Source organism: Festucalex cinctus, chromosome 13 (genome assembly GCF_051991245.1).
Source record: "Festucalex cinctus isolate MCC-2025b chromosome 13, RoL_Fcin_1.0, whole genome shotgun sequence".
NCBI classification, from domain to species: Eukaryota; Metazoa; Chordata; class Actinopteri; order Syngnathiformes; family Syngnathidae; genus Festucalex; species Festucalex cinctus.
Window position 1 is genome coordinate 4,934,519 of NC_135423.1, and position 25,555 is coordinate 4,960,073.

The 25,555-nt window shown below is 42.5% G+C and overlaps 1 protein-coding gene across 5 annotated transcripts in view; it reads left to right on the forward strand.

Annotated features, from left to right (window-relative positions):
• nbeab (neurobeachin b) overlaps positions 1–25,555 on the forward strand; it is a 216,993-nt gene that overhangs the window by 134,661 nt on the left and 56,777 nt on the right. For all 5 annotated transcript variants that reach the window (XM_077540847.1, XM_077540848.1, XM_077540849.1 and 2 more), the window contains 4 exons: positions 19,970–20,087; positions 20,530–20,632; positions 21,315–21,430; positions 24,674–24,786. In XM_077540847.1, coding sequence (XP_077396973.1) covers positions 19,970–20,087; positions 20,530–20,632; positions 21,315–21,430; positions 24,674–24,786 — 450 coding nt within the window. The remainder of the gene's footprint in view (positions 1–19,969; positions 20,088–20,529; positions 20,633–21,314; positions 21,431–24,673; positions 24,787–25,555) is intronic.

The following is a 25,555-nucleotide window of genomic DNA, read 5'->3' on the forward strand; positions in this document are numbered from 1 at the left end:
ATGGCGCGAGACCTGTGATCAAATTAGGCGAGGTTGCCTAAATAAGGGATGAAGGGTTCATAATTGCCAGTCGCGGAGATGTGAGGTGGCGGGTGCCAACTGTCAGAGGCGGGCTAATGATGACAAATGTCTCTCTATGCAGATTGCTGCTGCTGCGGCCGCCGCCGCTGTGAAGAGAAATGCACCAGGGCCTAATGAGAGGAAGCTTGTGTGCTTATTTAATGACCTGCACGGAAACAAACCGCACTCGCTCAAGCTTGATGTTGTTAAGGGCCAACATAAAAGAGCGAGCGCGGCTTCTCCTTCAAGCATTTTCCGCTTTAAATAACATCCTCAAAATCATGCTGATGAGGCTTGTCGGAGGAAGAGTAGGGCATTCGGAATTACCATGGCAACCCCAGGGTCACTTTCTTTCGTGGTTCATGTGCGCTGTTTTGCAAACTTTCACCATATTTGCATCAGTAAAACTTACATGCCACAGACAAAATTGATACCTAACAGTTTTACTTACGAGTGACCTAATTGGACTTCGTTTTGTTTTGCTAACCAAAATTTTCATTCGGAGCAATTATTGGTTTGATTGATTGGGATTATTCTGTTGTATTATCAGCAACAACAGAACAACATGTGTCCTGGCTGGTCCACCGACATCAGCGTTGCCAATTTTTGGCGATTCCACACATAATTTTACTTGAGGATGCACATTAGCACTGATGCTAAGGCTAACACAAAACAACGCTGTCTGGCTGCTCCATCAATATAATTGACCACAAACGACCTTGGTAACTACATTGAATTGATACTTTTGTATATTTACAGTAGATTGATTTACACTGCGACCGACGTGGAAACGTCACATTAGCATTGACGCGAGGGCTAACACAACACAAACTCCAGCTGTTGCCGTGGCAATCCTGCAGTTCCATTAATCTAAATACAACACTGATGCCATTGCAACATGCGGTGACCTAGCTGGTCCGTCAATATCCAAACCAATAAAAGTGGTCTGTGGATTTCCATCCTCATACAACCTTTCGACTGCTGATATGATTCCGATTTTGCGCCTTTGAGTATTGGGAGCTACTTATATTGATCTGTTACAATTTCAGCGGGAATCATGCATATCTTTTTAGTATGGAAAGGATTATTAGAAAAGGCTTCAAAAAATGATGTTTCTAAAACAGAGAACAATATTCAGCAACTGCTGGTGTGGAAAAAAAAAAACATGCAGTCCAATATAAGATGGTAATCTTCTTATTTTTTTTCTTTTTGATATCGGACCAATATCAGGCCAGTATCCTACCTTATTTCAAGGTATTGGTGCTCGGCCGCTCTCTTGAGACCGTTTTACTAAAACTTGAAATTAGAAGGACAGAAAATTTAAAATTGACAATTTCATGGCATTTGAAGGGGAAATGCTATGTTGGGAAATAAAGGTCTTCTTTAAAAAAATAAATATATATATATATATATATATATATATATATATATATATATATATATATATATATATATATATATATATATATATATATATATATATATATATATATATATATATTAATGTGTCATTGTAGTATATAAGTACCTGTGGCTGGTCGCAGCAGCCCTACAGTGTCCGATACCTTAAAATAAGACCGCTTTTGTCCCGATCCTGATACCGAGTATCAGTACGTGAAATTGGAACATTAGCATCTATGCTATGGCTAACACAACAAAAGGTGTACCATGGAATATTTTTTAAAGACCTAATTGGAAATTGTAAAAATTTAATTGTGTGAGCTAACTATTAGTTTTCTACTTTCTTTCTTTCTTTATTATTTGTGCTTTACCTTTCTTCACTGACTAGGATAAATCACATGGTTCGCTAGTGAGCCGCGCGGGAGCCAAATTTGTTTCCTGAGCCTATAAAGTGCTACCTAACAATAAATCCTTCTCGGTCTCCCTGTTTAGTGTTTTCGTGGCTGCTGATATTGTATTATTAAGCAGTGTTTTTAGAGGGCGGCAGTAAATCAGATTCTCCACTGGCGGTGTGACGTCGGCCTCATGCTAATAAAAGAGCAAAGCAGGAGTGGCCACGGCCCGGCCAGATTTGCCCAATTTGTTGCATGAATAGCTCTTGAAAGGCTTGGGCGGCCCGCACAAAGGGGCCCTCGTCTTTGTTTGCTCTCGGCCCATCTGTGTCATCTGCTGGTCCGTGCAAGAGGGCGCTCCCCAGCGGCGCCGCCAGTTGTTTTATGGACTCGGCGGAGTGCTGCCGGGAGTTCATAAGTCGGCCCCCCGCCCATTGTGCGGCGGGGGGCCAGCTGACGCGCGTGAATGGACGGCAGCGTATTGACACATCATTTCCATTAATGAATCGGACGAGCCGGCCTTGTTTCGCGCGCTGATTTATGTCTGCCGGGTTATCGTCTCAAGAGAGGGGGCGTCGCCCACGACGACCCGTAATGCAGACACCACACAAGACTTTTTTTATTTATTTATTTTATTACAGAAAAGTGATGTTCAAACCCCTTTTCCCGTACATAAATCACATGCAGATTCACTTATCTTTACAAGAGGAAACTTCTCTTAATCTTTTATGGCTTACTTTCCACTAGGGAAGTCATGATAAGGGCAATATCGTGATATCGTGATATTAAATCTGCCACAATATCGTCGTCGTCATGTTCACAATATTTAAAAGGAACACATCTGTTAAAAAAGTCTGGATGATTTCCATTTGTGCAGTTCTAGCATCCTCTAGTGGCTATTTTGTTAGTGCAATTTAATTTTCATTCGGGATGTTTTGGCCTTCTGTTTAAAATCTATGCTAATTGTCAGATGAAGGGGAACCTAATTTGCTTGTGAAGCGATCAGTGTGTGCTTGCATTAGCAAGTAAGTGCCTCAATATTATTATTAGAGATTGTAGGTGGTTGATATGCACTGCTGTTATGTACAAAAGCACAATATTGTGTTTTTTTTTATTTTAGTATGAACTCTTTTTTTTTTTTTTTGTAACAATATTGTGATCTCTTTTAAATATCGCCAACGCCCCACAATATCGTGATAATTAGCGCATCGTGACCTTCATATCGTGATAATATCGTATCGTGATGTTTGGATATCGTTACATCCCTACTTTCCACTAAAGCATGTACAGTATCGTCAAATTTGTAGATTTTTTTTTAATGTTCAGTTAAATACTAATTATTTTTCAGGAAGAAAAAAAAATACCTACGGTGGTATTTTGACTTATAATTCTAATTCATTCCATGATCTTACTTTTTAGTCTTATCTCAAATCGTGTTTCCCCATTGAAATGAATGGAAATGCTGTTAATCCGTTCCAGTCTCAGAACAAACACTAACCAATACTAGGTCATTTTGTTTATTAATAATGAAAATAGCACAACTGTATTGTACTTTATAAAAACGTGTATTCTGTAAGCCGCTGTCATGTTAAATGTTGTTTGGAGAGGATACATGATATACTCTGTGGAATGTGGAGGCAAAAATTTCAAAGCCGTTGATTTTTATATTTTTTTTAACTCTGACTCGCTGCCCACTGAATAGCATACACCTACAAATGGAGAGTTTTTCTTTTTATCCAAAACACCAAGATACATTTTTTTTTTCGTTTTTTTTTTTTGACGGTGGACGGGCAGTCAAAATAACAAAATCATTTGTAAAACCATTTAAAAGTTTTACAACTTCCATAGAAAAGCTAATGCTTCCAAAATGTGTTGACTTCTTCATCTTTTCGCATGATTTCCTACTAAATTTCCATGCTAGCATATCCCTGAGTTTGTCACGATATTTTCCTTGCCAGTTCCTTTTCGTGACCCACTTTGCGAGCTCGGGCCTGACCTAAACCAACTCCCCACCCCCCAAATCAATGCCGCGAGGTGAAAAGGAGATGAAGCAAATGGAGGGGAGGTCCAGCCCTCCAGAGGATGCGAGACAAAGATGGCAGCGAGAGACATTTTGTCTACTTTGATTCGTTCTGGCTGGCGCTGAGCTGCGCTTAATATTAGCCCGCGTCGTCGTCACCGGCGTCAAATGGAGCCCACCTCATTTCCATCCGCCACGCTGGCGCAGACATATGGGGCAGGATGCCAATTGCTTATTTTATACGCTAATTAACCACACTCAGACCGCGTTAGATGCGCCTCCAGCGTGACTTAGTTTACTTCACACATTTACATTCTGTCCCCGGTCAGGTCATCTATTGGAGGAGAATTGCGCAAACAATTATGGATATTAGATGGATGTTAAATAGACTTTTGCCAAGCCCCCCCCAACCATTTTAGATCTGAAATCAGCACACTGGGAGAAACAGCTGAACACAGAAAGGAAAAATCAAACTTTCATTTGGCAGATTCAGTGTACTAATGTGTTTTTTTTTTTTGTTGTTGTTTTTTTTTCCTAGGGCTGATACTGATTATTAGTAGAGGCTGATAACCAATATTTCAAGCCAATATTCATTAGAAGTAAAAGAGAAAATATTATTGTCAAAATAAAAAAAATAAAAAATGGACTGCATTAAATATAACTTTTGAAATTTTTAACACTGAAGGTTTGTTCATTTAAAAAACATAAAGAAGAGCCAGCATATGAACACTTAAGTACTACTTTCCTATCAGCCAGGGTTTGGGGGGCATCTTGTCACAAACGATGATATCCCACAATAATCCACAACAATGATTTAACAAGGTAAAAAAAACAAACAGATAAATATCACTATGCAACACTTTTTAAAAATAAATCCCTGTAAGTGTTTACATATTCATATGATCAAGTTCGACAACATTCCTAGGAAATCACAATGTCCCGTTGCTATTGAGCTATTTTCAAAATGGGGGAGGGGACTAAAGGTTGGTGACCTTTGATCTTTTCCATGTGTGTTCACATGCAATGCTGATTCTTTTTTGGCTCAGAAAAGTTCCTGTTTCTGCAGCATCAAACAGCCTTAAGAAAAAAAAAAAAAAAAAAAACATGATTAGGAGTATTCATAAAGAGCAAAATGTATTCATTAAAAACTACAACCACAATATTCAATGCATTATTTGGGCAGGGCAACAAAAAAATATATACAGTAGATGAAGTTGCATGTTCCAGACCCTCAGTTCTGTGTGTGTGCATGTGCGTGTTTTTTTTGGGTTTTTTTCCAAGGAGGTCGCTTGGTGTTGGGGGTGGGCGGGAGCATGTCGGTTGTTGACACCGTCTAACGAAGGGGGTGGATTAGGCGTTTACCAAGGCTGATATGATAGGTCAAAAAAAAAAAAAACCTGGAGAGGCAGCACTTGGCTGCATAATGAATGATGGACTGCGAAAGGAGACGCCGCCACTTGCCGCTGAGCCGAGCGTCGGCGGTGACGGCTGCCGTGCCGCTCGGCGCTCGCCTTGATCACGTTTCAGCGCGCCCGTCTCATCTCGGGGCCGCCTGCGTCTGCCGGGGGGAAAGCCGCTTTCCACGCGTACTTCTCGCCCTAATTTACACATTTAAGACTTTTTTTTTTTTTTTTGGTTGTTGTTTGTGTATCTGCAGTCTTGCCAGTGAGCCTCTCTCCATCAGTCCTCCTGCATGGAAACAAGCACCATAGACACACATGCACACACACACACGCACACACGCTATTCCTCCTGTGTTTGCCTCCAGGCAGTGAACTAATTTCAGCTTCCATAATTGCGCTGTGTTGTACACCTGTCTGCTATTAATTCTCCCCCATGTCGCTCATTCGCTCCCTTAATGAGATATTATTGTAATTATTTTCATGATAGTTTTTCTCTTTTTTTTAAAAGCGTTGCATGAGGGGAGTAATGAGCTTGATTGATGTTATTGTTAAAGGCACCAGTACTTCTCTATTAGATCGTCTTTTACTCCACAGAAACAAAAAATTCACGTGATGACACGTAGATGATAATGTGACTGCAAAGTATCTCTCCACCATTACCGCAAATACTCAGCCACTGTAGTAGCAATAGACTCACGATAGACTTTTGTTCTTTCAAATCGAAAAACGTGGACCTGCAGTGGATGCAACCTCTTGTAGCTGTTGGTGTTGAGTTGAGGGTCACGGCTGCCGTTGCGCAATAGCAGGCCGCTTGTATCCATTGGAAGACCATTCCGGTGCTAAAAGGCAACACAATGGCTTTCACTTGGCTTTGTTTCAGCCTGTCACCAGCAAGCACCCCGAGAACGTGAATTGGAGAAAGAGTAAAAGGGGAGAAAGGTGGGAAAAAAAAAAAAGTTTGGCTTATGAAAAGTGAAAAGTTTCCCGTCAGCGGCTGCTTGAATGTTATTGTTGGGGAAGCAAACTACTGGAAGGAATTCTGCTAAAGAAAAGCACAGCTCAGTGAACAATGCTCAAATGTTTCTTCAACGCTGCTCACAATCCAATTAAGAGTTGAACGATGGTCAGGCGTGGGGGACGTCACGCTGCAGTTTTTTTTGTGTTTTTTTTTTAAGGTTGGGGTGCTTTGGGAAGCCCTACTTGAAGGGTCCCACATTGAAGCATTTTGTGGAAGCACAAATGATCTTTTCCTTTGCTCCAAATGGCGAGGTCGGGAGATAATCTGACACTGATTTTTGTTTTGTTTTTTTTCACGTTGGTTTCTCAGGTGGTACCAATTATCGAATCTCCAACCCTTTTGTACAAAACTGGTTCACAGTTTTCTTTAAATTCTTCCATGCTATGCTTGATAATTATTGATAAACTATGTCAAAGCAGTTCTCGTTTTGGACATCTTTTGTGCATGAGCCCGTAAAAGTGCAACCTGGACCGAAGACGCAAAGATGCCATTTGGGCTTTTAAGGCTGATGTGCAATCTGCCGACGAGAGGTGAAGTGTCCGGAGAAGGACCCAAGGCTGGATGGAGTCCGGCCTTTGTTGGTTTGTTCACATGGCAGCTCGGCTTTGGAGTGTGTGTGACAGCCGTTTAACTCCTCACGACCCGCTTCTCAAGTGCCCGCTCTACAAACCTGTTAGGAGCCATAATTACAATTCACGCACTGCCTGCGTGTCTTTGAAGAGCTTCAGAGATAGAGGGCGAGTTGGGGTGCACGGAGAACACGCCCACCCCCGACCCCACTACCAACTGCAGCAACACTCGCTCGGCATGCCTGAAGGCTGCTTGCTAAGTTGCTACGTCTTGTGCTACCAGGTTTTTTTTTTTTTTTTTGTAGTAAAACATTTTACCCGGGCGGCACGGTGGATGACTGGTTAGCACGTCCGCCTCCCAGTACTGAGGACTTGGGTTCGAGTCCAGGCTCCGGCCTTCCTGGGTGGAGTTTGCATGTTCTCCCCGTGCCTGAGTGGGTCTCCTCCGGGTACTCCAGTCTCCTCCCACATTCCAAAGACATGCATGGCAGGTTAATTGGGCGCTCCGAATGGTCCCCAGGTGTGCTTGTGTGGTGTGGATGGGTGTTCGTCTCTGTGTGCCCTGCGATTGGCTGGCAACCAGTCCAGGGTGTCCCCCGCCTACTGCCCAGAGCCAGCTGAGATAGGTGCCAGCACCCCCCGCGACCCTTGTGAGGAATAAGCGGTCAAGAAAATGGATGGATGGATGGACTAAGAACATGTTCAGGACAGTTTGATGACAAAAGCCCAAAATATCTGAAAAAACTTTTTTTGTAATTTATTTTTTATTTTTATTTATTTATTTATTTTTAAAGAAAACTAAATGCTATGTTTCAGGCATCCCCCAAAAATGCACTTGTTTCTTACCAATACAAAAAAATGTGAAGCCTTCCTCTTTGGAATCAGCCAGTCAATCAACTTTATCCATGAATTATTCAAACTCATCTAATATTGCAATCGTGGGTATTGTGATTGCACGAGTTCACAATAGTCCAGTTTGCAATTAGAATACGGTGTCAAAGTGGCAATATCCATTTTTCACATGACAGCCTCTTCTGCTTTAAGTGCACAAACAAGTTGTGAAAGGAAGTTGGGTGACGCGCACGGAGCGACTTTCAAAGGCAGGCAGAAGAAAGGCGGGAGCGCGGAGCCTAATAGGTGCTTTAGTCATTTGTGAGTTTTCATAGTTAATCCGTTGTGAAAAGCCGAGGAGAAGAAAGGCTGCGAGTGGCCCTCAGTATTAATTTGATGTGACTTCTGTACAATAAGGCTCGCCGATCCCACCAGCTTTACCTTCTTTCATCACGCACAGCCCCTTGGAACTTTTTTTGCCTAAATGTTTCATGAAACGGCGGCTGTAAGCCTCTTTGGTATTCTGCCTCTGTGAGGCCAGCTTTAAGACCATTATTACACATACAAATAGTCAAGCCGCCTCCCCCATTGTGGCAAATTGATTTAGCACAATTGAATTCAAACACACACATATACCAAGGCTCATTTCCCTGCCTCTCATTGGGACCTTTTTTTTTTTTTTTATAAACAAATGTAAATCATCATTTTTGAAGCTATGCTCTCATTTCATTTTAAAGCAGTTAGCATAGCTCATAGGCTGGATTCGCACTGCATGTCCGAGTGCCTGTCTTGGATTTCATGACTATCTGATTTTTTTTTTGTTTGTTTGTTTGTTTCGACTCTCTATTTTGATTTACAGTGGTGCCTTGAGATACGAGGGTCCCAACTGACAAGTTTTTTGAGAGACAAATTAAGCCTTTAATTCATTTCATTCGCTGCCATGGATGGATATTGAAGTCAAAGATCCAATTTAACAGGACAAGTGCAACATACCAGTTTCAATTACAGATGTTTTAATACCACTTTTTTTCAGACCGATACCAGTATCAGTACTGTACTCTTGATACTAAAATTTTCCCATAGAAACCATGACAGATAATTTTAAAGACCTATGTATCGCATACCTCATTTTTCCTTAAAATTACATGAACTTTAATGGCAATTTTTCATTCTTATCATTTCTAATTTCTACTTCCTGATCATAAAATGACCACAAGAGAGGAGTTGACATTGGTATCATCCGCCGTCGCAAGCACCAATACCTTGAAATGAGGCCTGATACCGATACCTGGTATTGGTACTCGGCCATCTCTAATTTAAATCGCTTAAATTAATTACATTGTGTATGCACACTTGTGATATTTGTTTTGGACGATTGAAGTTTTTTTTTTTTTTTTTTTTTTTTTTAAACCACCTCTTGTATTTTATCTCATTAGGCGTACCTAATGAAAAGACCAGTAAGTATCCATTCTAGTCTGTTCCATCCTAGTGGTTCGTTTGTGTACGACAAGTAGGGAGGGACAAGGAGATCCGAACTGGGCGCCATGTCACTGACCCTAGAGAGAACATCTTGCACGAATATGCTCTAATCCGACGTAATTAGTCAAATCACAGCACGCCAAAGCAGCTTGTCATGGGGGGAGGGGAAGGGAGTTGTCGGCTTTGGCAGGCACGAGCGACGGCCGGCATCTCCGCCGGACTAGCAGCGAGGTCTCAAAAGTCTTTGCCAAAGCGATCATTCTTTGGAGTATGTTTTACTGTAGTATGTTTTTTATGTCGAGGGCCACATGTACGCATCTTCACAGGGATTTGCAAGAACGCGTTCAATTTTTTAGGTGGTGCTACAGAGTGACTTTTCATTAAAACACATAGTACTGTGTACATTTTCACCATGTTGCATGCACTTGCCAAAATTGGTGAATTTTCAGCCATGTTGAGGGCCCCCAAAATGTGAAAATATGGTGAAAACGGTGCTGTGATTGTTGATCTTCTGGGTATTTTTTGTCACATGTTAATACGTGTGGGAACTGTTAAAACCATGTGTCTTCTTTAAGACACTTTTTTTTGTTTTTAGTTTAAAGTGCCACAAGCAAATCTCTGAATATTACACCTAAAACACTTAATGCAGTCAAAGTTCTTCATTGGAAGGATACCACGGCTCCTTTGAAATTCTTTGACTTTTAAATAATTCTATGTTGTTTATATTTGCTCTGTCGAAGTTGATAAGGCAAATATTGAAGAATTTTCCAGATTTTTCGTGTGGCCTCCACCCTGTATCCCACTAGACTAGCTCCACCCCTGCACGGAACAGCGACCAAATCCCATCTGCACATTCGGAACCAAAACTGTCACTAAAATCGCACCTTGACAGAGAGCAATTTTTGCTTTTAAAATGGCTGGTGAGCCACAAATAGCCCCCGGTACACTAGTGGTTTAAACGTTCTGGTTTGAACTCCTCCATTATTGGTGATAGAAAAGCAAACGCCTTCAAACAAAGCCTGCGACGCATGACGTAACAGTATTTGTGTGCTCATGCTGTAAGATGGCCGCCATAACCCGAGGCTTGTATCTCTGGCTGCCTGTAACCGCAGAAGGGATGCATGGCGGGGGCTACGCAGGAAGTCATAATAATTACATCAGTGCCTCACTCCTCCGACATGAAGCTTTTTTTTTTTTCAATTTTTTTTAAGGGCTAGTCAGCAGCACGCTAACTAGCAGCCCGCAAACAAACCTCAGTCGGGACATTTCCTTGCTCGGCGGCGGGATTAGTGCGAGTAAAAAGACTTTAACGCTATCATTACATGAGGATAACGTACAAATTATCAGGCGTGTTCCAGTGCGGGATTACCGAACCCTCAGCCCGGCGTGGCCCCATTCAGCCCCCGAGGGGCGACGGCGCCTGACAAAAGGCGCTCATTTGCATGTATAAGCCCCCCCTCATATGCAGAAGAACCGATAAGAAACCTGTTCCACCTTTTTTTTTCCCCGTCAGGCAGATAAATCGAGCTAATTCCGTCGGATGCTTGCGAAAATGATGCTCCCGATGGAGGTGTCACCCTGTATAATCCTCAAAGGGCGTCCACCCCATTGGGGGGCTTTTTGTTGGTGCATGATGTACCGCAGGTGACAGGGAGAATTATATGAAATCTGGGACATATTATCAAGCAATTGCCCGCGAATAAGGTGAGGGTAAAAGGATAATGGATGAGGGTGTTTGTGAGAGGCAAAAAAAAGGTGAGGCAGACAAGATTAATCGAGGGCCGCTCATTGCTCATCAGCGCCGTCCGTCCAACTGCTTGCTGTCCTCCATCCTTGTCTTGTTCTTTCTCCATCCCTTTTCCTTTCCACACCACCATTTAAAAAAAAAAAAAAAAAAAGATAAGCGGGATCAAAAGCGATCAGCTTGGCACTCGCTGTGGCAGCCTGGTGGCATCCCGGCCAGGAAAGATTTCAGTCATCTTAAGGCTGACAAGCCTGTGGAAAAAGTCCCATTAAGAAAAGATAGGCCAGAAGCTCCTTATACTAAAAAGTCCCAAGCTGTTTATCTGCTTGATGGGCTCTCTAAAGTGTCTTCTTGGGCATGACTTGCGGGCGGATGGCTTCCCTCTTTAGTTTGTTAACAAACTACAGCACGCTTAAATAGGTTTACATTTACAGGGACGGGGTAAATTGCTGTAAACATGCATGTTCAAGCACTTTTAATCATAATTAGGAAACACTGTACTGGGGGAAAAAAAGAGCTGGGTTATTTTAAAACACAACACGCTCAGTAATAACAAGAAAATTGTGTATGTGCTGCTCTGTGCCTAAAATGACGGGAAACGTTTAATCATAAGTCAAGCAATACTAGAAATTCATCATTGTGGATGAGCACACGTAATACTCCAATGGATTTTTTGCATTGCCGAAATATGTCTGTCGTTTTCGAGTTTTGAAAAATGTGTTTTTCTGCATGTGCTGTTTCTACATGGCATTGTCAGTCTAAGTCCTTAACAAGGACAAGCTTGAAGATGTGTGTCAATTCTTACATCCACAGATATGAAAGTACAAGTAATTTGTCTTCCTAATATTGTGCTTATGTTAGTTATCAATATGCTAACACACAAAACAACAAAACAAATCAGTAGTGACTTGAATTGGCCTTTAAAAACTAATGCCCAATCAGAAATTTTCAGATTTGAGTGAGAATGAATCATAGCATAGCATATTGTCACAGCATGGGGTGAAGTGCGCTTTTTGAGAGTGACACCCGGAAATGTTTGCGCATATAGCTGAATTTTTAACCGGCTAATGGGCATGAAGTCTATAAATCCCATCTAGGCATTATATCAACGTCTCTGTCGTTACATTTGCTGTTAGCCTCTGAGCCATCCTAGCATAAAGGGAGTTTGCAAACTTGGATGTCAAATAGACCGGAGAGAGCTCCCAGGTTAGCTTATCACAAGCTAGCTGATACGACAACACATATGTTGTTGTTTTTTAACATCCCCCTAAAGGTTATTAATTTGATGGAGTAATAAACAATTCAACCAGTGCCATATAAACATAAAAATCTGACTCGCGAAGTAACCAGGAAGTAGCCAAAAAAAAAGAAAAAAGTGTCTCCTCCCACCTTGCAGACGGCGCTTGCTAATGCGCATGAAATAGCGTCGCTGACATAAACGCTATTGACAAACTTGGCTGGACGTGCGGGCCAGTGAAGTGTCAGTGTATTTAATGCATATTCATCCGCTTTATCCCACTGGTCTCCGCCAGAGCAGCCACGCCGTGTCATCCCGCCACACTCCAGCTCTCTCCCAAATGTAGACTGACACTGATTATGCAAATCTCCATCTTGCATCCCCCCCCACCCACCACCCCCAACCAATACCTGCTTTAGGAGTCTGCTACTTTATTCAACTTGTGATACGGGCCTCAACCCGAGTGGAGGGGACCGGAGTGTATTTATAAACGCCGCCTATATAAGTGCGGGGGAATGATATTTTGAAATACACTTCAGAACAGTTGTCAGTGAGGGAAGGATCAGATGGCAACGTGCTTTGATGCGCTAATTCTTTGCGGCATGGAAAAATGGATTAATGCGAAAGTGTGGAGATTCCTGTCTACTTCGCTTTATTTAAAGTTAAATGCACGACCGGCGTTTCTTTAATGTCACCTGAGGAAAAGTATTCCCAAAGTTAGATTGTGCAACTGACATCAAACTTCAACTTGGGTGCTTTTTAAGCGACATTCTTTTTGCTTTTTATTCACCATTTATTCATCGTACAGCCTCCTTATGTTTGTATTCTTATGTAAATAACAATTTGAACGTTAGCTACAAATTACCTTCATTTGCAACTTGTATTCTATAAAGAGTAAAGTCATATTCTCCAAGATAAAGTTGTAATATTACGAATGTCAATGTTTATTTTAACAGGCGACTTTCGGATTGGAATCGCCACAGAAAATCGCATGAATATTTTTAAAGATTTTTAACTTATTTCATCCACCCACACATATCAAGTGTTTTTGTAAAAGATAATATATGTCTACTGTGTATACGGTATTTTTATTTTCTCTGTATGTTTCTATCTCGCTCGCTTTAAACCAGTAAATGGGCGTGTATTGCCACATGACTATAAAAGAAACTCCTGCGTCTGTCAGCCAATCAGATGACGGCGACATTATGGCCCTCAGCTTGCATTCTCGAACCAAGTTGGATGAGATTCTGAGGAACGGTTCCATTGCAGCATCAAAAAAAGTGTCATTGAAAAGCTTTTTCGGGTAGAACCGGTACAGTGGAAAAGGAGTTATAAAGTGCGGGGGTAATCCAGCCCTCATTCTTCCACCTTGGGATGAGGCCTTTAGGATGGAAGCCTATTAGTCAAATCCGCAAGAGTGAGAGAGTGCCGTGATGCACCGCCTCAACACTACTCCGCTCTCTCGTATAAATATATCCGTCACGCCGAATCGTATTATTTTCCCATCCAGGAGGAAATATGCAGACAATTGCCTCCCCAAACCACACACACTCTTTAGATTTATTAATAACATCCATCACGGCGTCTCGACCAATGTGTAGTTGAAGCCGCCGGGCAGTCACATGTGATTAGAGTACGTCCCCTCTGTTGCGTTAGCGTGGACGGGTTTAAACGCCGCCGTCACCTGCGCTCCGCCTCCTCGTGGCGCCTGTCGCGGCGCTTCCGCTTTGCGTGGTTGTGTGTGCCCTCTGTCAAGTCACAAAGGCCAATGGGAGGATGGGAAATTGCGAGCGAAAGGCTTGTATGTGTTCCCCGCGCATGCACATCGGCTTCCTAATGAGGGGACACAAAAGGCTGGGCGGCAGATGAACCAGCGGGAAGTCGAGACACAAATTTTCTTGACAATAATATGTTCTATACGGCCCCACTCGTCTAAACACAGTAATTCTGATTCATATTGCGTTTGTGGAGTATGAATTAAGCAGAAATATCCACTCATTTTTATCCATATCAGGGGGCGGCCATTTTGTCACTTGCTCTCGCCCGAAAATGACATCACAGTGCCAAATGGCTCAGCTTGCAGAAGTCACATGACCAAAACCAGAAGACAGGTGTGCCGTGATTGGTTGTTACCTGAGAATTGACATTTATGTTATAGCACATTAAAATAATTCAACAAAAAGAGTCATTTTAAAGTAACACATAAAAAAGGATAACAGGATTGATGGGGCCCCCAGTCCTAGTTGAAATGTCATTGAATTTAAAGCACAAAAAAAAGAATGAGCGAGTGACCCGTCTTTCGGCCTCTGCAAGACCTGCAGATAACAATCTAACGTCCAGTGCACCATGTGACTTTTAGCATATTCCAAATTTTCAGAGGGGTTCGTGTGTTGGCTTGTAGGGTTAGGGTTAGGGTTAGGGTGAAAACCCACTCAAGTGTGGATTTAAACAGTGTTGTTTTTGTTTTCATTCAAGAACATAAATAACGTATGCTTAGCTCAAGTCAAGTTTATTTATATAGCCCTTAATCACACAAAAGTCTCAAAGGGCTTCACATGCCCACAGTTGACAAATAGCAACGACATCCCCTGAACAAACCACATAAGTACAAGGAAAAACTCAAAAAAATAAAAAATAAAAATAAAAAAGGATGACCAGGCTGCAATGGATGCCGAATGGGACAATTTACATAGTTTATGATACTAAACATTAGTACTAGAATAGTGCATTTGGGACCAAGGTTATTATCATGAAAACTAAGGGGAGGGGGAAAAAAAAAAAAAAAAAGTAAAAACTTAAAAAAAAAATGTTTTGTTTTCTCAAAATAAAACAATAAAAACAAAAACTACACCATGCGTTTATAAAATTAATACAAACGAACTGTAATGTCCCATTGTTTTCATATTTTTAATAAATATCATACATGAGCTTTCAAAATTCATTTTAAAAGTTCCCATACAGAGAAAGGAATGTTGAACAGTCCTTGAGATTTTGAGTTTAATATTGACACTACTTAGTGAATCCTTAAATAAATAAATAAATAAACGAAAATAAAATGAAAATGAATTAAAACGAACTCAAATAAAATAATAATAATAATAATAATAATATGTGCCCTGCGATTGGTTGGCAACCAGTCCAGGGTGTCCCCCGCCTACTGCCCAGAGCCAGCTGAGATAGGCGCCAGCAGCCCCCGCGACCCTTGTGAGGAATAAGCGGTCAAGAAAATGGATGGATGGATGGATAATAATAATAATAATAATAATAATAATAATAAACTGACTCTAATGAAAAATCCAGGGCTATTTCTAAACCTGCTTGGGCTAAGAAAGTAACATGTATATAAAAAATGGCATTTAGACAGGATTTAACATCTAATTTAAGGAAGCAGTGACAGGCAATGAATACAATCTGTTCAAGGTAGTGTATATTGTGTCAATCAGATGAATGTGCAGGACACTTTGCTTAATAAGGAAATGTATTTTCCAGTTCATGCTCTCATGCTTTCATACATTTTATTCATTGGGAAGACAAATGACACCATTTGGTGGAATATTTGAAAGATGCGGAAGAGGTCAGCCACGTCGCTTCCGCTTTTGCCCGCCTGTGTGATGTTACCCTCCGTCGAGTCGGAACGGAGAAGAGGAGGATCTTTCAATTGCATTATGTGCACGAGCCGGGCTTGTACGTCTCGCAGCCGGCGCATGCGCGATCCCGCCCTAATGAGCGTGCGCGCGTGTGCGGCAGAGGCCTGCGTGGAAACAAAAGGCTTGGGCGGCAGAGCCCCTTTTCCATCATCTAGCAACCTGCCCACGCCGCTCCTCCTTCCCTCCCTCCTGCAGCCGTGAGCGTGACAGACCAAGAGCAGAGCGCCGGTCCCTTCCTGGTGGCGTGATTAGATTGGGGCCGAAGCCTCCAGCTGGCAGGCCTGTCTGTGACTGGAGGCGGCCGTCCCCGGCGCTCGTCAGCCGCTGACACCTCTGACAGGCAGGGGACAGCTTCAGCAGACAGGTTCATTAAATGGCATTTTTTACAGCTGGGCCTCCAAAAAAACACGCACGCACACACACGCACCGGCGCTGGGCTTTGTCAACGCTCCGGCTTGACATGGGGAGGGGCCCCGTGCGTTTGCTTTAGCCCCCGAAAGCTTTGTTGTTATGACAAATCTTCTGATTGAGGCTGTTTGAAATCAGCTTTTTTTTCTTCTTCCCCTCCCTCCATTCGTCTTTAGCCTCCCTTTTGTTGACAGCTCGCCCTTTGGCCTGCGCTTTGTCACGCCACAGAAATGTTCACTTGGACACCACAATGGCCCCAAAGAAACCCCATGTATTAAAGTTTTTTTTTTTTTTTTTTGTATTAATCAGGAATGATTGAAAAATTCCTGGCTTCAAATGTTTTCCAAATTTAGGCGCAATCAGAAAAAAATCTTAAGGAAAAGTTTGTCCCAAATTGACTCCAAAAAGGCAGCTTCAAGGTAAAATGTCAGACCTCCTCTATCCTCATGAGACTTTTTTTTTTTTTTTTGTGGCTACACATGATAGACACCTACCAAATGTCATGTTTTCAGGAGAAACTCATTTCAGGGAGTGACATTTCTAAAAGAATCCACTAAGATTATTAATCAGGCTGTGCTACTGTTGATAATTACTTACTGATAAAATACTGAGCAAAAAAAACATTTTTTTAAGCTATTTAGTGTCACATACCTGTCTTGAATACATAGTTCAAATTTGATAACAATTGGAAAAAAAAATCTCGTTCGTGTTTTTTTTTTTTTTTTTTTTTTTGTGGAGCTACTCAGTCATGATAGACACGCCCAACAAATCTCAGCATGCAAAGTCAAATGGCTTCAGTGTCTGAATGATCAAAAAGGAATCTACCAATGAAATTTATTAATCAAGATATTTTGCTGTTGGCGAATAATTATCGCCAACATTTTCTCTGCAAAAATAAATAAAATGACACTGAATTTTAAAAACAACAGCAATTTAGTGTTTTCTGTTTGTGGTTGTGATAACAATCGGACAAAATTGCAAGGATTTTTTATTTTTTGTTTGTTTGTTTTTTTCCCAAGGAAACATGGAAATGACCAAAATGGACAGTTCTATCCAGAATGCTTGTGTCTGTTTGGATATTTTTTGTTCTGCTCATGATAGCCAAATTTCACATCTCTAAGTGCAACTGGTTCCAATTCAAGATGCTTTTTTGAGCTCTGACCTTTTTGAGTTGAGTGTTTGATGGTGTTGTGTTGTGGTGTCAGGTTGTTGTTGAAGAAGGCAAGAAATAGCCAAATTGCCTCCAAAATGTCTCTTTCAAAACAAAATGGCTGACTTCCTGTTGGCTTTTGGACATTGCTTCTTGAGACTTTTTTGTGTTTCTTCAAGACTTACATCACATATTTCATGTTGCCCGTTTGTCTCAGTAAGTGGCTCGAACCGTTTTCGAACCCAGAATCTCAGAAGTGTGAGGCAGACGTGATAACCACTGCGACCACCATGCTTTCCTATGTGTCTATCCATTAACTGAAAATGTATTTCAATTGGATGTACACAGTTTGTGGTTTATATATTGTCAGGTTAGGAGAGACAAATGGAGTGTACTGCAACGCCCAAATATGGTCTCTGAAATGCCACATCTCACCTGACAAACTGTTAAAATCTTCCCATGATGCCTTTGGACTTTGTACGCAGCAGATTTGACTTCCACAACATCTGGATGCAGCAGAGGAAGATGTGGAGGAGGGTTCAAAGCGACCCTCACTTGCCGTCCTCTCGTACCAATCAACCCCCCGCCCCCTTCCTCTGGGGCCATGCTGTCTCTATGACAACTGTTTGAGTTGGAGGGGGGCGGGTAGTGGTGGTTTGCAGAGGTGTCAAATGAGGGGGGCATTACCCTGGAGGAGAGCATCAGTTGAGGGATGCCGCGCTGCACATCCGCTATCTCCACCTAATCCAATTTTAATTGAGCTCCAGAGAGCCAAGCGGCGGCGGCGGGGTCGGCCGGCCGGCTATTCCGTGGAGAAATTAAGGCGGCCGGCGCGCGCTCCCTGCGCACACTTCCAGCGCTCTCGATTTTAAATGAGCATTAGCGTCACAGCTGACCTAGCGGAACAGCTAGCTCTTGTGCTTTGCATACGCTATACATGCATGCACAAATACTTACGTGCTGTATTAGAGGCTAGAGCTGTCAAAATCAATCAATTAATCGACAAGTAAGCAATTATCAAATAAAAAAAATACGCAAAAAAAGACAAAAATCTGTCAATGTGATGCCAATCCTTGGGATTGTTCTAATGCTCAATAAAGGTTGTAAAAAGGAACGCTGTTGTGTACTCACACCTGGCCGTTCCCGTTAGCGTTCTATTCTATCTTTATTCTCACACGTTGCCTCTCAAGAGACGGCGCTGTGACGACCCGGAGAGCTGATGAGGTCGCCGCGGGACAAAATTGTTCGGGGAGAAGCGGGATGGAAAAAGCGGGGGCGCTGGAAGGGGGCCATTCTCACCTGTCAGAACAATTGTCTTACTTTTCTGCGCGTGCCGCCCTGCAGCGCCCGTCCTTTTGTCTGCCACCTCAGCCTTCAACACCATGCGTTTATTGATTTTTTTTTAATATTTTTTTTTTTATATGTCACACAGCACATGGGGTCCGCTTCTGAATGGTCTTGGTTTACAAGACTAGGGATGGTTAGTGGGACATATAATTAATCCGTCCTAAAATAAAACTGCAGACGTTTGAACATTTAGTTATGATAACATTCGGAAATGTTAAGAGTTAAATTTTAATATTCTAAGGGTTATCGTTATGTGGTTGGGATTCGGATGGTTTGGAAGGTTAGGGGTTTCGATGGGGGGGGCTAGAATTGTTGTGATTAGGATTAGCAAGGGTTTTCGATTAGGTTTAGGGTTTTAGGGTGTTAGCATTAGGATTGCTTTGGGTGTGGGATTAAGACATTAGGTTTTAGAATAATAAATTTGCATTTAGGATTAATATTTCTAAGGAAATTCAAGTCGGCGGGGGAGAGAGGGGATTTAGTAGGATTAGAATGCCAAGGGTCTCGGGTTAGAATTGGATTGGTGGCGTCAAGGTTGGGATATTTTAGGATTAGGATTATTTTTGGATTAAGAGTTTAGTTACTTTTGATATTTGGGATTAAAATTTACATTTTTTTGTTAGAATTACTTTAGTGTTGAGGGTTTAGTGTTATAATTGGGATTGCTAAAGGTTTCCAATTAGGAGATTAGCGTTTGTGAGGGTTAAAATTGGTTTGAGTTAGGTTGTTCATAGGTCAGGATTAAATGGCTAAAATTGTGATTCGCTAGGTTTAGGATTAATAAAAATTTGGTTGGCATTAAGTTTTTACACCACAGTGTGCAAGACTGTCAGACTGTGAGTTTGTTCATTTGAGTTTTTTTTATCCTCTTTATCTGTATTGCAAAACTTCACCATAAAACTTGAGCACTTTTAGTGTAAAATCAGACTGAGTTCCATACATACTCCTTGAATAGTTCTGCCTGTCGAGAGTGGAACTTGTTGCATGACGGGAAATCCCCCGTGCACATAATCTAGGCCAGTGGCAGGACAATTAAGGGATGATTCAGGACCAAGCTTCAGCCAATTCACAAATCCGCTAATCTTTATTACGTGCGCCTCATTCATATGACCATCCATGTTGTTGGACTTTAGGCTCATCTTAATTGGCTCTCATTGTTTTATTTTTTATTTTTTATTTTTTATTTTTTGGGGGGGGGGGGGGGGGGTGGAGCAGCAAAGTCATACTGAGATGCTAAGCGCTCTAAAATGTGTTCCGGCGCAGGTCTTGGCGTACACGGAAGGTCTGCACGGGAAATGGATGTTCAGCGAAATCCGCGCCGTCTTCTCCAGGCGTCACCTGCTGCAGAACACAGCCATGGAGGTCTTCATGGCCAATAGAAGTACGGCATATTCATATGCATCGGGGTTTATTCGTAAATTCGTAAACACACACCATCCCCGCAACACCGGTTCATGCTTATCAGTTGAGGCTGTGAAATTTTGCTGCATGCTTGGAATGAGGAAAAGTAGCCCCAAGTGGTCGACAGATTTAAAAATCGAAAGTTTGTCTGAACTGAATTCATAACATAAAGTTTTGCATTAGTTTGTGAGTTATGATTTCAGTATCCTTTGAGAATAATGTACAAGATTGGAAATGTTGCTGCATGCTTTGAATGGGGAGAGACGGGATCGTCTTGATTTGTGAATGTTGCGGGGGGTTTATTTCTCAATGTTTTTAATGTTTTATTTGACTGATACTGATTCAACCAAAAACAGCAAACAAAACAAGGAATATAATTCCCTTTAAGGGTAAAATATTTTTCTTTGTGTGTCCATTGACAGCATCCGTCCTGTTTAACTTCCCTGACCAGGCAACAGTGAAGAAAGCAGTCCATAGTCTTCCTCGCGTCGGGGTGGGGACCAGCTATGGACTCCCTCAAGACAGGTGGGCTCCACAAACACACGTCAAGTCCTGATGCTTGTGTTGTTCGTTCGGCGCATTAGTGCTGCAGCTCTGTCCAAGTTGTTTTGTTGTGCACTTTCACTCTTGCGCGATGACCCTCGACGGGGTGACCTCATTCCACACGCAGGCAGCCTGCTGACCACCGAGTTCCTGCGGACGCTTACTGTTGCTGCAGGCATGATGTTGACTCACCCACAACGTGGATAAAATGACACGCAGGTGGAAAAAGTACACACATTCTTTACTTTTAGGTGTAAGGACATGATTTCTTCAAGCTAAGAGATATCCTGGAATCGCCAAAGGTGTTTTGCTGTGCTTTTTCTTCTGCAGCGTTTTCAGCCAAGCATGCTCTTGTGGACCTCGCTTGGCAGCAGAAAAGGGCCTTTCCCAAAATGTTCCCACAAAGCGCACAATTGTCCAAAACGTCTTGCAAAAAAAATGACAAATTAACACTTGCGGGCTTGAATCCAAACCCCGATTGATTCATTCATTGATGACGTGGTGACTCATCGGACTTTTGTGCACGTAGCGCATGTTAAAACCCGCGCCAGCCATGACGCAAGGCTCGTCGTTTTGGTCACGTCCCAACTCCCCCCCCGCGCCGAAGCCCCGTGAGCTCTCCGCTTTCAAAATGGCCCGTTTGGAAATACGTCTTCTTTTCCAGGCGGATCTCGCTGGCCAGCCCTCGGCAGCTCTTCAAGTCGTCCAACATGACGCAGCGCTGGCAGAGGAGAGAGATCTCCAACTTTGAGTACCTCATGTTCCTCAACACCATCGCAGGTGAGACCGCTCGACACATTGCAACTTCTATTTAAGGTTAAGAAATAATACACAGTTAAAAAGAAAATAAATCAAATCTAGATATGTTGTACAGGACACAAGTGTGTCTTATGAATGAGAGTGTAAAATGTCATGTGCATCAGACTATTCCAATATAGAAAAGATTACATGATTTGTGTAGAAAAAAGTTTTTGAAAGCAAAATAAACATTTCATTATGGCTATGCAATGAAGAAATGTGTCGTCAGTGATGCTGACTCACCACATGGCTTGATTTGACGATCGGTGGCTTTTGTATATGGCGCTCGTCATTCACTCCATGAATCATGTCATCTTTCCTCGTGACAATTACCGTAATCTGTTTATGCTAATACATACAGTTGTGCTTGAAAGTGGGCTATGTAAACCAATGAGCTCACTGTTTGGTGAGCAAAAAGGTTTAATGCCCATAAATTCCAAAATACTGAAGAACCTGTTTTGATATTGTGCATGTCAATTTTGGTGACGATTCACAGCACATTTTTGTCACTAAGCGACATTTAGCATTTGTATATTAACAGTTGTGCTCATAAGTTTACATATCCACAGGGTATGTAAACTTTCAAACTTGAAAAAAATCGAAAAATTAAAAAACTATTGACGAAAAAAATCAATATTGATGGGAAAATAAATTGCGAATTTTCAAATTTGTGGGTGCTGAGGTGCGAGTATGCAGGTTTCCAATGCAGTTTGAAGTTGTAATACCACCATTCACCACTAAATGGCAGACGTGTCTATGTGGCAAGCACTGATAAAAAAAAATAAAAAAAATAAAAAAAATAAAAATTGTGACCTCATCCAGCATTTAAGTTCTCCATCCCTGATCGATATGACAAGGCAAGGATTGCTTTGACACAAAAAAAAAGAAAAAGTGTGAATTTGCAGATATCAGTCCAGAATATATATTTCTGCGTTGCACCTGCATGTTGTTGAAACTTAATTGCAGTTGTAGTTTTGCATGCACATGCGTGTTGTTCACTGCACAGCCGTCAGTCAACTACATTGATTCGGACTCATTTTCTACCTATCACGGCAAGATTTTATCGCAACGGAAAGCGTTACGTTTCAAGCAATTATCTTCATCTCAGGCGTGGGAGTTTGGTGACTGCAAGTTCTTCGCCGCCGCGATCAATAAACACGGGCGGCGTCGCAGAACGAGTGCCTGGCGGTGGCCCGGTTTCGTCGCCTCATCCTTAAGTGGTCCTCGTCGACGACGTTTGAAGCGCACACTCGGCTGGGTAATTAGGCTCGCCGAGAGCGTACACGTGTGGATTGGAGAGGCTCGGCAGTCTCCTCTCTTGATCTGAAGCGATGTTAACAGGGGGAGGCGAGCCAGGCCGCGCCGTGCCGCTCGGCGGCTCTGACACGCCGGCGTCTCGCTGCCGTTTTCATGCATATTTATATTTAGCATCCGCGCTCGGCTCCTTCGATACATTATTGTCAGCTAATTAGATGGAAAGGCAAGACGGAGGGGAAAACATGCAGCAAATTCATTAAATGAAAAAGGAAAAAAAACAAAAACGGTAATGACCCGGGCTGACAGGCACGTCAGGAGGCGGCGGGGAGGAAAGCAGACAGTTGGGCTGTGGGGGTGAACAAGTGCCGGGAAGAGGTGCGAAGGGGACGCGCTCTTCTAATTAACCACAATTCCGCTATTATTAACATCCTGACACCCCGACGCCCAGAAGACGCGTCGACGAGCGCAGATGATGCTTCCAAACTCCACAGAACCTTTGTCACTTTAAAATAAAATCCAAACCTTTTCCGCCTGATTGATTTGCATAATTTAATCGCCATGTGATACAATCGCAGAGGTGTACACCAGTCTTAAAGGAGACTTATTATCAAAAATATTCATTTTAATTGCTTGTATACAAATAATTGGGTGTCGGGAGAGCCTGACGAAATTAAAGATGCAAAATTGTTGTCATAGTGGCGTTAGTTTCAAGACTTTTGCCCCGAAACCTACATATGACTTGGCGGCAGAAGCAGTATGATTCCTTCATCAAAAGCTAAGCAGAGCTGCAATATTGGAAGCACATGAACGTTATGCTTCTGATAAGCAGCAAATACTTGATTATTTGGTAAAGCCGTCCACATGGCGGACGTATTTCTCGATGCACTCTCTGTTTTGTGCACATTTTTTGTCAAACTCACGAGTCCTAAAAAAAGTGATTGCAATTTGCTGAGAAGGATTACGTCCATTGAATTACCATGAATTAGCATGAAATCATAGTATGACTGTTGAAGAAAGTCAAAAATAAATCAATAGTTATCAATAGTTAAGTCCAGTGAAAGTGAAATGAAAAAAAAGTTGCAAAAACTGGATCATTTGTTTACATTCTCTTTAAGTGAGTTTCGGGTCAAAACTGTTGAATTCTTTACATTGTACATCCGGCTTACTCGGTGTCCGGCGTTGCTCGCCGGACTTCACACCGGCTGCCAAGTCTCCGTCGCTCGCCGAGGTGCTCATTTTCTCAAACAAAAAAAAACAAAAAACGCTTCGGCTCCATTCTATGATATAGGGACATCTAGTGGTCAACTAGAGAGAATTGCGTATTCGTGTTGATGTATGATTACTTGAAGTCTTAAGGTGAGTAAATGTCCGCGTGACAAGTCTTGTTTTCGTGTATTTCTTCAAGACATTTTAAAATTGGCATCACAAACAAAATGAAGTCAAGCAAGACCTTTTACTGACTACGTGGACAACAATCCCTGCAGCGTACTTTCAACTGGCGACCGCAAAATGTGCATTGTTTCTCGTTGCTGTCATAATTGGCCTCCGTAATCAGTCCGCCAAAGTGTCCACGCAGTCGTGCGGATTACAGCTCGCTCTTGACCTCGCAGCTGTTCCGCGTCTCGACCAAACAAGTGAAAACGCGTCCCCGCCATCTTCCCACGGATTTCTCCCGACACGTTTTGCCATCTGAAAGCCGTTTGGCGGCTGCCAGAACAGGACGCGAAGAGAATCACATCTGGCAAGCCAGCCGATCAAACTAGCAGACGCGCCGAGCCGAGGTCGACCCGGGCCTGCGCTCGGCTTCTCCGCTCAGCGGGCGGAGGCGCGCCAAACATTCTCACGTAGCAGCGCAAAGCACATCTCGTTAACGGCGCCGAGATCTGCGGGCTTGTCAGAATCGTCTCGCTTTCACCCCGTCGGCGACCTTTCATCACTCACGCCGTCTCTCCGTTCTCTTGTGTCCAGGCAGGACCTACAACGATCTGAACCAGTACCCGCTCTTTCCCTGGGTGCTGGCCAGCTACGACTCACCGGAGCTGGACCTGACCCTGCCCGCTAACTTCAGAGATCTCTCCAAGGTACGACACGCGACGGCCTTGAAAAGCGTAAATTTTACTCCACGTCGTGACATCCGTAAAGCTTCTCAAACTGGAGCTGGACTGCAGTCGGGGCGAAAAGAACCTTTCGCCAGGCGACAATTTTGCAACCCTGCTCCAAGGTCGATTGATCAGTTTGTGTAAAACAACCAAAAAAAAAAAATGGGGTCAAATTGACCCAAGCAGTGGATTTTTGACCCAGATAAGGTAATAGTAACAATATTGCCCCCCCCCCCCCCCCCCCCCCGGGTCATTTTGACCCGTGTCTTGTTTAGTCATCCATCGTGTCAGAAATGTGTGCAAACTAATTCAATACTGCATTTTAACCAGTGTGTTATGTTCATTTCTTAAGAACAGCACAAATATTTCTGGGTCAAAATGACCCGGAGGCATATTTAATTAACCACAAGTGTCAGAAACTTTTTTTTTTTTTTTTTTTTTTCCCAAAGACAATACTTAATTTCAACCACCCGTGTGTGAGGTTTGTTTCTCTGGATTAGTACGAACATCCTGGGTCAATTTGACCCGAGGGTATGTGTAATTATCCAAAAGTATCAGAATTGTGTGTGTGAACAAAGCCAATACTTCATTTGCGCTCTTTTAATTCCTTTTTTTTTTTTCCTTCATAACACTGGGCCATTTTGCGTTAACATAACAGGAGGGTTAAATGTTTGTTGTTGGTTTTTTTTGTAATGAGTAAATAAACTGGATGACTCAAAATAATCCTGAGAATGAGGACGGCAGTTATTCA